We start from the raw sequence: 16,544 nt of genomic DNA on the forward strand, positions 1-16,544 counted from the left end.
CTGACGGGCAGGGCAGAGATAGATTTTGGTAGCCCGACTGGAAAAATCGCTAGCCCCGGGACGTCGGGCTAGCGATTTTGCGAGCCCTGGTACTGTTGAGGAGCTGTTCAGCATGGAGTCTCTGAACTTTCTTGGCATCTAGTTTCAATTTCATCAATTGAAACTAGAAGCTAAGAAAGTTCAATTAAGTTCAATTAAGTTTAACTTGTATTGCAGCAAATTACAAAAACAGCTGCCTTTGGGGTGTTTTCTATCATACAATACAATAATAAGTATGTAAGTTATTAATGAGCTGTGGAGCTGAGCAGCCCTTTGGTTCCAGAGACTCCTGAAACTCTTTCGTGACTGCTGCTCTTCTAGGTGGTGAATGCATCAGCCTGTCATGTTGTTGTCACATATTATTTTGTTATATTACATCATCATTGATGTCACAAATGGGTTTACCTGAGCAGGTTAACTCTGAGGCGAAGGGAAAGGGTTCAAACACACAGACGCTCCACAGAGCAGATGCTTTCTCCACACAGGCACCATTGATCCACCACATTGACCTGTGTGGAGCCTTCTCTCTCCTTCCTACAGAAACAGCAGAGCCACAGGCCAGATGTTCACAAATTACAGTGACTGCCTTCGGAGTTCACACAAACAACACCGCTGGCCTCCACTCTCCCAGATGTTTTAGCTCCAGTGTTCCTGCACAGCGACTGGCGCCGCCCACCAACCCGACGGACTCTGAACAGAAAAGGAATTTACTTCTGAAAAGATTAAAGTGAAACTGTTAATTATGTTTTTGTGATTCTTTATTTTTTAGTTTACCTTTTGATATGAGCTCATTGCAAGCTTGGACTCCTGAGAAGGACATAAGAAAAAAACCATGAATATGAAGACGGATTTTACTTGGAGAGAGCAGTTCATCCTCTGATCCATTCATATCTGTGTGTTATGATGATCTTGCTGTGTGTGCAGGTTGTTTGATGATCAAATCACAGAATGCTGACAGTTGATTTCTAATCCTACCTGAGCTCCACAACAGCAGCAGACGGGGATCCATGATGCTCATTCCTGTCCAACAGGCTTCTCGTAAGTCCTCTCAAAGTCCCACTGACCCCTACATTTATGGTCCTATAACCTTGCACAGGTAGAAAGTTACATACTGGTTGTTTTCCAACAGTAAATATCAACCTGCACTTTGTTCCCTTTAAAATAAACAAACCAAACTAAAGTAGTTTTGTTCAAATTTGCTGCAAAATTTCACTTGAAAGGAAGTGAAATACTGTTTGTTTATGTTTTTATTTTGCTTATTAAAATACATTTTTCACTGCAACAACAGAGAATTAATTTTCTCAGACAGCAAAAGCATCTTATTACATAACAGAAAAAGTGTAGAATCATGTGAATAATTAATGTCCAAAAATGCTAATTACATCAGACATAAAGATCATGGGGTTTTTGTCAGCTAAGAAATTCATTGAGACATGAGATGAGCTCTTTAGAGGTTTTCCTTTGCTTCCCGAGTTTTGTCATCTTCAGCAGCACAAACATGGAGGTCACAGTCAGCTCTGGGTCCTCCTGTGTGCTGCTTGGCTGCAGAGACATGACAGCACACTGTCAGACCGACAATCAAACCGACTGCATCACTCAATCATCACTCATGTGTTCATTGCCCTCGAGTATAAATACACAACAGTGTGAGTAGCAGGACAGAAAGACCTGTGTCATGTGATCAAACACACTGACAGGAAGCACTCCATCATTATGTGAATCCAGTCTCCTTCTCTTGATAATACTGCACTTTATCCTCTGGATTCTGTGCTTGTGTCCCATCCTCCTCAGTTTGGGGAATTAATTGCATTTTTCCTTTTAACTAAATATATTGCAATTGACCATAAACAAATGATATCATGGAAAAAAGGCTAAACAGCCACTTTAACACCCATAACAGATTTAACTCACACTAACATTTTTAGTATGGAGCAAGAAACACACATAACAGTTTTTATATATATATATATTATATATATATATATATAGATATATATATTTTATATATATATATATATATATATATATATATATATAGATAGATATATATCTATATATATATTATATATATCTATCTATATATATATTATATATATCTATATATATATATATTATATATATCTATATATATATATATATATATATATATATATATATATATATATATATATATATATATATATATATATATCTATATATATATATATATATATATATATATATATATCTAGATAGATAGATAGATAGATAGATAGATAGATATATATAGATATATAGATAGATAGATAGATAGAGATAGAGAGATAGATAGATAGATATAGATAGATAGATAGATAGATATAGAGATAGATAGATATAGATAGATATATATATATATAGATATATATATATATCTATATATATATATATATATATATATATATATATATATATATATATATATATAGATAGATAGATAGATAGATAGATAGATAGATATATTTATGTACAAAAACACATTAAAAACGTTCAAAGGTTATCATAAAACTGGTGATGGGATGAAGCTTCAGAGCATGTGCTGAGAAATCCAGGAAATGCTTAATGAAGCGCTCATTGAGGCTTGCTTCTTTACATGTGACTGACATCAGTTATGAGGTTTGAAGACTCGTTGGTTCAAATTGGTTCAAGTGCGGTTGTGATCTATGAACAATAAAATAAAGCGCAATGGACCCCTGAAAATGCATGTGTCAGTGTTCACCTTCACGATTTCTCCAAAGCCAGAGAAGTTATTACCAAAAAGAGAAAATTAGTCCAAGCACAGTGGAAAAATAGTATTTCTTAAAAAACCACCACCATCATTATTCAAACATTGACTGATACAGCTCTGTTTGCATCATGCAGGCCAATGACAATTAAGGTGTTGACCAGCAGGGGGGGTTGTGTGCATATGAAGCATCAAGAAAAGACCCTTTTTCTGAACCAATTGGATGAAAAACGTTAAATTCTCACAAGGTTTCATCTGGCCATTACTGCCTGAAGCTGTTATCGTGTTGAAAGGACAGCTCCAATTATCCTGCCGTTATAAAGACTGACAGTAAACAGCGCAGAGAGCAAAAAAGAGAGAATGCACTGACATGCTGTCATCCTGAACAAAACGGTCCAGGTAAGGGCTTGCCTTTTTCTTTTTTTTTTACCAAAAGACCTTTTCTTTTCCAACAAACAGACTCTGTAGTGAAACTTTACAGAGAAATAATGAAAGATGCAGCAGAATGGGAAAGCTGCTGATGTCTCGGTAGAAACACATCTGTAACAGCACATTTACTGAAGTGTGTTTCATAAGCTGTTTACCACTCAGCAAACATCTGATCACCTCATAGGTGTCACTAATGTGCTTACCTGAGCAGGTAAGATGCAGGATGCTGTAAGTGAATCCTGATGCTGCACACGCCCTTAAATCAGATCGAGACCGAACACAGCCTTGATTGAGAAACCATGTCTGGATGTAAAAGGAGTTATCTCTCACTTCTACAGAAACCACAGAGCTGCAGTTTAAGTGTTTGCAGAAAACAGCTGCTTCATTCAGGATCCAGTCAGAGCCGTCCACAGGTCTCCACTCTCCCAGATGTTTTATCTCCAGTCTTCCGTCACAGCGACTGGCTCCTCCCTCCAACCTGATATCATAAGGCTCTGAACAGAAAGCAGAGAGTCATCAGTAAAAGAATAAAGTGAGTTTGAGCCACATCAAAGCTGCAGCTCCTCTTCTACCTGAGCAGGTGAGTCCAACAGCTTTGCCAGCTGAGCAGCTGTTTCTAGCTGAGCCTGAGCTTCTACAGTCCAGGAGAGCAGACTCATGGCCTCCACACTGGAACTCTTTGCTCCACACTGGAGCCTCCACTTCTCCATAGAGCGCCCCCTGGAGGACTGAAGGAGGCCCACAGTGAAGCTCCCTACAGACCACCTCTGCATCCTGCTGGTCAAAGTCAGCTTCACACACTGAGGACCAGCTCTGGTTAGACTTCACCTCCAGTCTGCCTGAACACAGACTGGAACCATTCAGCAGCCTGACAGAGTCTGGAGACATCAGAGAAGATCAAACAGAGAGAGATACTCAGAGTCAGCCCCCACTCAGTACATCATAAGTCCTTCATGTTTATTTCAGATTGGTTTTGATGGTCACTTTGGATTTTGAGATTGTTCACTGAATATTTACCATTTTTGTTTAGCTGTGTAAAAAGACTAATGAAACCATCTGTGAAATAAAGGATCAGTGGTTTTTAAAACATAGGCTGACTGCAGTTTATAAAAACATCCAAAAGCAAAATTATCACCTGACCACAATATTCTGAGACTATCCCTGCTTTTATGAAGGTAATGCTTCACTGGATGTGTCTGAACATAGACGTCATAGAATCTGAACCCCAAAGCCCCAAAGCAAGAAATAAAAACAAAAAAACTCTAAATACAGTCTCAGCTGGCTACTGACAGAATAGCAAAAATAATACCAGGGCAAGGCAGGAGGAAACTGACAGAAAAAAATATGACTAGAAGAAAGCACACAGATCGACAAGCATGCAATATGAGAGATTAGGGAGGACATGACAAAGAACCAAGAAAAACTGATGGAAGGAAGAGGGAGGCCCTAGACAGATCCCCAGTCAACCAGTCTCTTCAGGAGCCATCCATCCCAGCACGTGCTGAGGACAAGGTCACAGGAACCCGGGAACTGTCAGAACCTTCTGCACCCCACATTGAGGAGGCCCAAGCTAAGCCAGACCACAACCCCAAGGGAGCAATCATGTCAAAACATCTGGCCATGCACCCCAGAATCATCGAGTACCCAACACCTCGGGAAAGCAGCGCTGACCAAAGGAAGCACTATGTGGTTTCTGATTTCTAAACCTTGGGCGATATGTAAAGGTAAATTTAAACCAATTAAAAGACAGAACACACTTAGCCTGCCTGCACTTCAACCTTCTAGGATTCTCCAGGTAGGACAGGTTTTTGTGGTCTGTCCAGACTACAAAAGGCTGTTCAGCTAACTTCAACCAGTACCTCATTTTTGTATGTTTGATAAGCTGTATTCAACTTGAGAAGCTTCTGCTCACCTCATATATAAATCACTAATGTGCTTACCTGAGCAGGTAAGATGCAGGATGAGTTCAGTAATTCCTGATGTTACGCACACCCTTAAATCAGGACTAGACTCAATACAATCATTTTTGAGCCACCAGGTGCCTCTGGAATTGGTTTGATTTCTCTCTTGCTTCGAAAGCACAGAGCCACAGTTCAAATGTTCACAGAAAACCGCTGCTTCATTCAGGGTCCATTGAAAGGCATACACTGGTCTCCATTCGCCCATTTTCACCTCCAGTGTTCCGTCACAGCGACTTTCTCCTCCCACCAACCTCAAATCAAAAGGCTCTGAACAGAAAGCAGAGAGTCATCAGTAAAAGAATAAAGTGAGTTTGAGCCACATCAAAGCTGCAGCTCCTCTTCTACCTGAGCAGGTGAGTCCAACAGCTTTGCCAGCTGAGCAGCTGTTTCTAGCTGAGCCTGAGCTTCTACAGTCCAGGAGAGCAGACTCATGGCCTCCACACTGGAACTCTTTGCTCCACACTGGAGCCTCCACTTCTCCATAGAGCGCCCCCTGGAGGACTGAAGGAGGCCCACAGCCGAGCTCCCTACAGACCACCTCTGCATCCTGCTGGTCAAAGTCAGCTTCACACACTGAGGACCAGCTCTGGTTAGACTTCACCTCCAGTCTGCCTGAACACAGACTGGAACCATTCAGCAGCCTGACAGAGTCTGGAGACATCAGAGAAGATCAAACAGAGAGATCAGAGACAGCAGAAAAAGAAAATGATTAGATTCAAATAAATTTATTTAGAGGCAAACAACTGTGATCTCAAGATGCTTTATGTTGTAAAGTAAAGACTGAATAATAATACTAAGAAAATGGTAATAGTAAGGTTCAAAAAACCTTGTATGTGAGGAGCAGGATTTTAAATTAGATTCTGGATTTAACAAGGAGCCAATGCAGGGAAGTCAGTATAGGAGAAATGTGCTCTCTGTGTGTGTGTGTCCCTGTCAGCACTCTTGAATAAGCATTTTGGATCAACTGAAGGCTTTTCGGGATTTTTATAGGACATCTTGATGAAAATGAATTACAGTAGTCCAGTCTAAAAGTAATAACTCAATTCAATTCAAATATTTTAATAAAGAACAACAGCTACATCAATGCAATTGCATGAATTAGTTCCAAGGAGCTCGAAGGAGCACTGCTGAAAAAAACTGCTCAGGATTTTTCTGATATTGTGCCAATGACAGAAAGCAGTCCTACATATGTGTTTAATATGTGCACTGAAGGAGATATACTGATAAAAATGACTCCAAGGTTCCTCACAGTTTACTGGAGACCAAGGTAATGCCATCAAGAGCAAGTCACTGGTTAGATACCATATTTCTAAGAATTTTCAGGGCCGAATACAATAACCTCAGTTTTATCTGAATCTAGAAGCAGTGAGTTAGTGGTCATTGGTGTGTGTTATCTGGTTTCATAGATAGATAAAGTTTAGTGTCATCTGCATAGCAGTGAAAATGTATGCTATGCCTTCTGATGATACTGCCTAAGGGAAGCATCTATAAAGTAAACAGAATTGGTATTAGCACTGAGCCCTGTCGAACTCCATAATCAACCCTAGTGTTTGAAAACGACTCTCCATTTACATGAACAAATTGAAGTCTATCAGTTACATATGATTCAAATGCTGCAACAGAGAGGTTTGAAGCTTATGCTCTAATCACTGTAATAAAATATTATGGTCATCATTAGTGAATGCTGCACTGAGGTCAAGAAGATCATTACTGCTACCCTAAAAGCCTGTAGCCTATTAATAAAAAAAATAGGTTGATCACATTTAAGATTGAAATATTATCTATTGTTAGGACTTCTTTGAGCGCACTTGTAGGAATGTGGTCTAAAAGACACACTATTGATTAGAGAAAGTAATTACTGAAGTTAAGTCAGAAATATCCACTTGAGTGAAAGAGTGAATGAATATCAGTATTTTTTTAAAGTAGTTGTATATAATGATACATCTCAGTGGTGGTTATAAAAAATGTTTTATCTAATGGTTAAAATTTTATTTATCAACAAATTCAAGTCATTACTAGGTAAGGTCAAATGAATGTTTGGCTCAACACAGCCCTGAGTCTATGTCAACTTGGTTACAGTGCTGAAATGAAACTCAAGGTTGCTCTTATTTTCTTCAATCAGTGAAAGACAATAAGATGCTCTTGCTTTATGGAGGGCTTTTTAAAAATGAAGATCTTCTAAACTCATGAAACTGAATTTCAATTTAATTAATTTCAGTCGTATTTATATAGCACCAAATCATAGCAAAGGTTACATCAAAACACTTTAATTGTAAGGTACAGGCCTTACAGTAAAACTCTCTCCAGCTTATGAGTTCACTCCTTTAAAGGGCATATTTGAGAGTTAAACCAAGAACTCAAGCACTTCTGATATGAGGCTTTCTTTTACAGAGAAACCACAATATCAGGAGTCATACACAATGAGGATGTAACACTATTAACAAGATAATCGACCTCTTTGGCAGTAGAGTTTAGGTAGCTGCTCTGTACTGTGTTAGCTTATGATATTAAAATAAGATAACAGTGGAGGAATTCTACACCTAATCTTAGTTACAGCACTTTCAAAAAGCCAGCTACTGTCATCAAATATATTCCCCACTGCTGTATAATACATTATTCTAAATTTAGATGTTATTAGGAAATATCTATTTGCATATTTTAACTGCACTTGTCTTTTTCTTTTTTTTATGTAGAGTTCGGAGTAAAGCTCTGATGATGGCATATATGTTGTCACTAATGATGGACTTACCTAAACAGTTAAGTTTTACAAAATACATTGAGTCATCTGATGTTGCACACTGCCTCGGAGAGGATCCATTTTGAACGCAGTCAGCAGTGATTTCCCAAGCAGATCTAAATGAAGAGCTCAAATTTTGTTCTATGGAAACAGCAGAGCCACAATCCAGATATCCACAGAGGACTGCTGCTGTCTTCAGTGTCCAGTCAATGGCTTTCACTGGTCTCCATTCTCCCAGATGTTTCAGTTCAAGTGCGCCTGCACAATGACTGGTTCCTCTCACCAACCTGACATGATCAACATCTAAACAGGAATCAGAAAATAGTCACATTGAGAATGACTTTGAACCACATCAAAGCTGCAGCTCCTCTTCTACCTGAGCAGGTGAGTCCAACAGCTTTGCCAGCTGAGCAGCTGTTTCTAGCTGAGCCTGAGCTTCTACAGTCCAGGAGAGCAGACTCATGGCCTCCACACTGGAACTCTTTGCTCCACACTGGAGCCTCCACTTCTCCATAGAGCGCCCCCTGGAGGACTGAAGGAGGCCCACAGCCGAGCTCCCTACAGACCACCTCTGCATCCTGCTGGTCAAAGTCAGCTTCACACACTGAGGACCAGCTCTGGTTAGACTTCACCTCCAGTCTGCCTGAACACAGACTGGAACCATTCAGCAGCCTGACAGAGTCTGGAGACATCAGAGAAGATCAAACAGAGAGATCAGAGACAGCAGACACACAAGAAAAAGATGGCAGCAAACAACTATTCACTGGTTCAAAGATGAGACCGTTTGTCTATTTATTGGTGGGACAGTATTATGCTGTTATATCAGGATGAGCTGGTAGAAACAACAGCAGAGAAAAGTGGGTTATTAGAGATCCAAAGATTAGCGAAACAGAGTATCAGCCCATGTGGTCTTATGTACACATTCTCTATAACAGTGAAGTAGAATCATTGTAAATCAACACTCACTACCTGCAATCTGCAAAGCATAGTGACCCCATTAAATATTGATCAAAATGATCATACTCAGAGAGTCAGCCTTCTTTGCAAAATTCTCAACTGACCACAATATTCTCCGACCATACCTGCTTTCATGAAAGTAATGCTTCACTGGGTGTGCCCGAAGATTAATGTCATGGAACCATTGTGTCGCAAGCAGAATCTGAACCCCAAAGCAGGACACCCGAAGCAGGAAATAAACTAAGACACAGTCTTAGCTGGCAACTGACAAAATGGCAAAAATAATACCAGGGCAAGGCAGGATCAAACTGACAGAAAAAGTAGGACTAGAGGAAAGCGCACAGATGGACGAGCACGCAATATGAGGAATCAGTTAGGACATCAGAAGGAAAAACCAAGAAAAAAAATGACAGAATAAATATACAAGGTGATGAGAGCAAACTGAAAGACAGCTGAGCTGAATCTAATAGAGGAAGGGGAAGTAAAACACAACACAACATGAAACAGTAAATGACTAACACCAGGACCAGGACTAAGATATACTAACATGACAGAACTAAACAGAGATCACAAAGACATGAGATAGTGTCTTGATTTGCTGTGTGGCAGGGACCACAACATAAAGCATAAAAAGAGTGACATTTTTTGTGTGTCAGGTAATTTCAAATTCAGTGTTTCCATCAGCTCATCAAACATTAGCAAACACACAAACTGTTTGTGTGCAGTTTGTCTCACAATGTGTTGCTAGCTAAAGGTCCAGCTGCTGTATTTCACAGGGAGAGAACAGAAAGAGAGCTAACTTCACTCAGAGATGGAGAGAGATAAGAAAGACAGGAGAGGAGAGGAAGAAGAGAGGTTAGATTTAAAGGGAATGACTACTCATTTAAAGCTTACATGAAGTCCTCATGTTTTTAAATGAGATATGGGGTCTGCACATGTGACATTATTTTTTTTGATATATTGTCAAATATGCAAATCCAACTGAGACAAACTAACTATGTTATCTAAAGGCTGCATGAAAATCCACTGCAGGTTAGTGCAGGATAAACAGGCTATTTTGCTGTACTGTAATGGATTTAAAGTTAAAAAAAAAACAGTGTGTGACTGGTGCACAGTGGCTGTGGTTTTATGGTCAGTGGTAGGTTACATCAAGTGTAGCAGAGATGAATTTGAAGTTAAGCTGATGATGCTGAGATTCATTCACTGAATTCCACCTTTATACCACTTCATAAAGTCTAATATAAAGACAGCATAAACAGTGTACTGTCAGTGTAGAAGATCAAAATCAGCAAGGACAACTCATGAAACATCTGCTGACATCTGGTTGAATACAGCAGTATACCATAGAGCAACAGTAGCTCAGATCAGCTGATCACAGCCTGTATATTAAGAAAACCTACTGGAGCTCTCAATAGAAATTATTGTGAGCTGTGATTCTTTTTCCCACACTGAGGCAAGGCAAGGCAAGTTTATTTGTATAGCACAATTCAACAACAAGGTGATTCAAAGTGCTTCACTGAGCCAACTACAACTGATTTTAGGGTTGCACACCTGCTGAATCAATTTTTAACTGTTTCCAAACTCATTTCCCTGTTTAGAGACAAAGTCACACTCTACAATGTAGTCAACAGAACATAGAGCTATTTTTTATTTTTTCATCTTGTTCTCTGCCCATGTTCTGCTTAAATGACTCAAGTTGAGTTCATTACTTATAATTAAAATGTACACTGAAATAAAGCATGTATTTACATCTGCTAATGTTAGCTTATTATTACTAGAAATGTCCACCAAATAATTACTTTTTGCCACCTCTGCTGGTGATCAACTTACCTGAACAGTGAAGTTTTGCTATGAGAGATGAGTCATCTGATTTTGCACACTGCCTCAGAGAAGATCCATCCTGAACACAGTCAGCTGAGATTCCCCACGTTAATCTATGTGAAGACTCATGGTTTTGTTCTATGGAAATAATAGAGCCACAATCCAGATGTGCACAGACAATTGCGGCTGTCTGTGGCATCCTATCATAGATTTCCACTGGTCTCCATTCTCCCAGATGTTTCAGCTCCAGTGTACCAGCACACTGATTGAACCCTCCCTCCAACCTGAAAACATCATTATCTGAACAGAAAGCAGAGAGTCATCAGTAAAAGAATAAAGTGAGTTTGAACCACATCAAAGCTGCAGCTCCTCTTCTACCTGAGCAGGTGAGTCCAACAGCTTTGCCAGGTGAGCAGCTGTTTCTAGCTGAGCCTGAGCTTCTACAGTCCAGGAGAGCAGACTCATGGCCTCCACACTGGAACTCTTTGCTCCACACTGGAGCCTCCACTTCTCCATAGAGCGCCCCCCGGAGGACTGAAAGAGGCCCACAGCCGAGCTCCCTACAGACCACCTCTGCATCCTGCTGGTCAAAGTCCGCTTCACACACTGAGGACCAGCTCTGGTTAGACTTCACCTCCAGTCTGCCTGAACACAGACTGGAACCATTCAGCAGCCTGACAGAGTCTGGAGACATCAGAGAAGATCAAACAGAGAGATCAGAGACAGCAGACACACAAGAAAAAGATGGCAGCAAACAACTATTCACTGAATCAAAGATGAGACTGTTTGTCTATTTATTGGTGGGACAGTATAATACCATTAAAATGGTAAATGGCCTGTATTTGTATAGTGCTTTACTTAGTCCCTAAGGACCCCAAAGCACTTTACACTACATTCAGTCACCCACCCCTTCACACACTGGTGATGGCAAGCTACATTGTAGCCACAGCCACCCTGGGGCGCACTGATCGACGCAAGGCTGCCAGACACTGGTGCCCCTCTGACCCCCACCAGTAGGCACCGGGTGAAGTGTCTTGCACAAGGACACAACGACCGAGACTGTCCGAGCCGGGGCTCAAACTGGCAACCTTCCGATTACAAGACGAACTGCCAACTCTTGAGCCACGATCGCTCCTGTTATATCAGGATTGGCTGGCGGAGCAGCAGCAGAGAAATGAGGGTTATAAGACCCTAGATTAGCGAAACCAATGCCAGTTGTTCCTGGCACTAGTCTGTTATGTTCTTATGTACACATTCTCTAAATCAGTCAGCTAGAATCACTGTAAATCAACACTCACTACCTGCAATCTGCAAACTATAGTGACGCCACTAATCTAAAACACAAAACATGTTTACCTCAATTTGTTGTTCTGAGAGACAAATATGCACTGCTACATGATAATTTCCACCTGATGAAATGTAAAGAAAAGTGTCTGAGGGTGAAGCCACTTTGAAAGGTTGACAGTTTGTAAACTAAAACTGGGCTCTGGCTTCACTAAACAAGTTTGTGTATGTTGCTTCCTCTGATACTATGGCTGAGGTTAAAAAGTAAATAAATTAGCTCAGTAGAACAAAATGTTTTTAACATAAACCTGAAGAAAAAGGAAGAAGTGGGTAAAAGACCAGTACCAAGTACCACAGATTCAGCTTAACATGAGAAACTCACTACAAATAGTGAAAATTGGTGAGTGAAATGGTAAAAAATTAGTCTTTAAGTGTTAGTGTATGACAACGATGCATGCAAACATTTTTTTTGTAAATATCTATGATCATTGGTGTGTATGAAATGTCTTTTTTCTGTCCTCTGTTATGAATTAGGAACTTCTGTACATATATTTTCCACTCAAACAACTAATGTAGACAGATGGTTCAGTAATTTCAGATTAAATGATATGATTTTGAAACAAATCTCTGATTGAGGGACTCTTTTCACCTCACAAGTGTGAAGACACTTTGTTCTACATAAGCTGCCCTCTACTGTGTTGCTCTATCAAACCTACCATTTGAAGCAGACGAGTAGGTACACAACACCATGACCTCATCTCCCATTGGGTTATGTCTATTTGAGTCCTCTCTGTGCTACTGAACTCTATGTTCCCAAAGCTGGACAGTGAGACAGCGGTTCACTCCATGCAACACGACGACCTACGTCAAGAAATCCAGAGATGCCCCGAGACAGTACTCCTCAGGGCCGTAGAGAAAACTAAATGTTTGGGAGACTAACACCAGATTTCAGCTTCGAACTTCAGACCTTAGATCAGAAAATTTGGTTATGTTCAAGGACATTCCATTACAATATAACTCAAAGAAGCTCTGTCTCAGGATCACTGGATCTTTTGAAATTGAGAATCTTGAGTTAACTCTGCCTGTGATCTCATACTCCCCAAAACATTGAAGATACTCAATGAATGTATCCTATGTATCCCAGCTTAAGCAAGTCTACAGTGGTGTCCTGTGCTCTGTATATTCAGTCAGGAGACTATCAGGGTAAGACCCTCCAGTATCTTGTGAACTGGGAGAAGTACAAACTGTAGCATTGCCAACTTGCTTTGTATATATTTTCAACTTTCAATTGTTTCTTAATTGAGGCCCAATTATTTTTTTATGTTTTTGAATATTATATCTGTTTAGAAAATGAAAATTGAAAATTAGAAAACTGTTTCAAAAGTTGCCCAGATTTCTTTGTGCAAACTGTTAAGAATGAGTCCCATGGTGTAGCAATACATGAGTGAGGAGAGGCTGAACTGAAACCAAGCTAAAAAATAGGAAGCCCAGAAAGTTATAGCACTGAAGAAGGGACTCTTTAGTTTGACTCCCAGGACACTGAACCTCTCTTCTGCCATGATTCAGTTCAATTCAGTTGTATCTAGATCTACATCTATCACAACAACAGGCCAGGAGTCCATCTGTTGGGGGTGAGGGGAGGAAGAGAAAACAAAGATATGCTGTGGAACAGAGCCAGTCACGATTGGTGAATAGTTTGCTTCTCTTCCAGCTATCACATATTATATCATGTATAATGTCACAGATAATTTTACCTGAGCAGGTTACATCAAAAATGGACTTAGAAAACGAAGCTGATGCACAGTATTGCAGAGTAGATCCAAGCTGAATACACATATCACTGATGCTCCACACAGATCTGCTTGATGCACCCGTCCTTTTCCCTAAGGAAACAACATAACCACAGTCCAGCTGTTCACAGACAACAGTAGCTGTTTTCCGGGTCCACTCAATGGCTTCCACTGGTCTCCATTCTCCCAGATATTTCAGCTCCACCGTTCCTGTACACTGGGTGGCTCCTCCCACCAACCTGACATCCTCACCGTCTGGAAAAAAAGCAGAGAGTCATCAGTAAAAGAATAAAGTGAGTTTGAGCCACATCAAAGCTGTAGCTCCTCTTCTACCTGAGCAGGTGAGTCCAACAGCTTTGCCAGGTGAGCAGCTGTTTCTAGCTGAGCCTGAGCTTCTACAGTCCAGGAGAGCAGACTCATGGCCTCCACACTGGAACTCTTTGCTCCACACTGGAGCCTCCACTTCTCCATAGAGCGCCCCCTGGAGGACCGAAGGAGGCCCACAGCCGAGCTCCCTACAGACCACCTCTGCATCCTGCTGGTCAAAGTCAGCTTCACACACTGAGGACCAGCTCTGGTTAGACTTCACCTCCAGTCTGCCTGAACACAGACTGGAACCATTCAGCAGCCTGAGAGAGTCTGGAGACATCAGAGAAGATCAAACAGAGAGATCAGAGACAGCAGACACACAAGAAAAAGATGGCAGCAAACAACTATTCACTGATTCAAATTTGGGAGGGGGGGTCTGACACACTACCTGTCTGAAAGAGACTGGAAACTGTTTGGTTTGTTCTGCACAGACTTGGACCGGGCTGGGTTTAGTCAAGTAGACAACAGCATCAAGAGAGACAAAAAAAAGAGGCCCTATAAAAATGTTCTTCTTCACCAGCGGTCCAGGTGAGATCAGCAGAGATGTTGGAAACGATAACTAGTAATGTCTTCATGAATTTGTTTGGAAATACAATTTTAAACATAAAAGAAAAAAAATCATAATCATCTCAGATATGTACAACTACTTACAGTACATGGTACTTACAGTACCACTGATGCCACTGACACTGAGTCATATTTCTCCAAATGATCTTTCCGAGTTAACTTCAGGTCTTTTAAACCCCATTCCTACAAGACTGCTCAAAGAAGTCCTATCATTAATTGATGCTTCAATCTTAAATATGATCAACCTATCTCTAATAATCAGTTATGGCCCACAGGTCTCTAAGCTGGCAGTAGTTAAACGATTACTTGAAAATCCATCTCTTGACCCAGTGGATTTAGGTAATTATATGCCAATCTCCAACCTTCCTTCCTTCTTAAAAACTCTTGAAAGGAATGGCTTATTTGAAGAGTTTCAGTCAGATTTCAGAGCTCCTCACAGCACAGAAACAGCTTTAGTGAAGGTTACAAATGATCTTCTTATGGCCTCTGACAGTGGACTCATCTCTGTGCTTGTCCTGCTAGACCTTAGTGCAGCGTTCGATACTGTTGACCATAATAGGTATTACAGGTACTGTGCTGCAGTCGTTTCTATCATATCTGTCTAAAAGACTCAAATTTGTGCATGTAAATGGAGAGTCCTCTTCACACACTAAGGTCAATTATGGAGTTCCACAGGGTTCAGTGCTAGGACCAATTAAGTTTACATTATACTACTACTTTGGCTCTTGGTGGAGGCGGACACATCTCTCACCCTCTCCCTCCCTTATCTTCCCTGCTTGGCTTCTATGTCTTGTCTAACTCTAACCCTCAGAGAGTCTCTCAGTCTTGTTTTCTAAAACCTAAAAAATTATGGATTTGATCAACTGGTCCCTTAACGAAGTTGACACTCTACTCTTGATGAGAAGCTTGGGCTCGGGAGAGCCCTGATTGTCCTCCAGAGACATTTGCTGCCGGATACTCGATGGTCGGTTGTGTCATGTGCCTGGCGACACTCTCAGTGGAGGACACTGAACAACATCTGCCATTCAGAACCATGATAACAGACTTCTGGCTGATCAAAGCTGGCTCGGACCTGACTAATTGAAGAACAAAGAAAGCGGTTACAGCTGTTCAAATCCCCGACTAGGCTAGCCGAAATAATTGATGATGGTGTTACGAAATAAATATGTATTCTTAGTGCTTATTTTCTGATTATATTGTTTTATGTATTTTAATAATAAAGGCTTGTAAAGCAAGGCCAGTTCTGACTCACAAACTAAGTGCTTAGCCAGACTGAAAAACAGGAAGTTCAGTCTGAGACATATTAATAAATACAGGAAACTGTCACGGTCTGCGGTGGGCGGACCGTGTGTGGGAGTGTGAGGTTCCAGGTGCAGACACAGACGAGGAGACAGTACTGAACTTGAAACGAAAAGCGAGCCTTTATTTGGGCTGATTAACATGGCAAACAACAGAAAGCACTGAGGCAAGACTAAACTAGAAGCTGAACTGGGAAAACTAAGAACTGACACTTAACTCAGACAGCAGGGAAGGCTAAGACAGGGTGACAATGATGCACATGACGGAGACAACTATGAACAGGACTCTGTGCTAGAACAACAAAGAACTATGAAACGTATTCACATAAGTAACATGGACATGACCAGCACAGAGTCCTAAAACCTGGCGTAATATGGGGGAAGTAAAACAGACGACACAACCACAAACAAAGGAAGACTGAGGACTTAAATACACACATGAGGTGATCAGGGGAAGTGGAGACACATGAGAACACAGCTGACTAGAATGAAACCTAATGACAATACGGGGGAGAGTAACACTAACTACAATGAACAAAGAACACCACA

The 16,544-nt window shown here is 40.7% G+C and overlaps 1 protein-coding gene across 2 annotated transcripts in view; it reads right to left on the reverse strand.

The window, feature by feature from the left end:
- Window positions 1-1,210: 1,210 nt before the first annotated feature.
- The window catches only part of LOC148102045 (scavenger receptor cysteine-rich type 1 protein M130-like), a 28,489-nt gene continuing 13,155 nt past the window's right edge, over window positions 1,211-16,544 (reverse strand). The window contains exons 4-14 of one of the 2 annotated variants that reach the window (XM_087843430.1): window positions 14,095-14,400; window positions 13,726-14,016; window positions 11,066-11,371; window positions 10,697-10,987; window positions 8,286-8,591; window positions 7,922-8,212; window positions 5,518-5,823; window positions 5,152-5,439; window positions 3,784-4,089; window positions 3,415-3,705; window positions 1,211-1,581 (exon numbers count right to left, since the gene is read on the reverse strand). In XM_087843430.1, the coding sequence (XP_087699556.1) occupies window positions 1,487-1,581; window positions 3,415-3,705; window positions 3,784-4,089; window positions 5,152-5,439; window positions 5,518-5,823; window positions 7,922-8,212; window positions 8,286-8,591; window positions 10,697-10,987; window positions 11,066-11,371; window positions 13,726-14,016; window positions 14,095-14,400 (3,077 nt within the window). In that variant the 3' untranslated portion in view covers window positions 1,211-1,486. The remainder of the gene's footprint in view (window positions 1,582-3,414; window positions 3,706-3,783; window positions 4,090-5,151; window positions 5,440-5,517; window positions 5,824-7,921; window positions 8,213-8,285; window positions 8,592-10,696; window positions 10,988-11,065; window positions 11,372-13,725; window positions 14,017-14,094; window positions 14,401-16,544) is intronic. The other variant, XM_087843431.1, reaches the window with a different exon arrangement.

The sequence above is a fragment of the Neolamprologus brichardi genome, chromosome 7 (assembly GCF_056152115.1).
Source record: "Neolamprologus brichardi isolate AB-2024 chromosome 7, ASM5615211v1, whole genome shotgun sequence".
NCBI lineage: Eukaryota > Metazoa > Chordata > Actinopteri > Cichliformes > Cichlidae > Neolamprologus > Neolamprologus brichardi.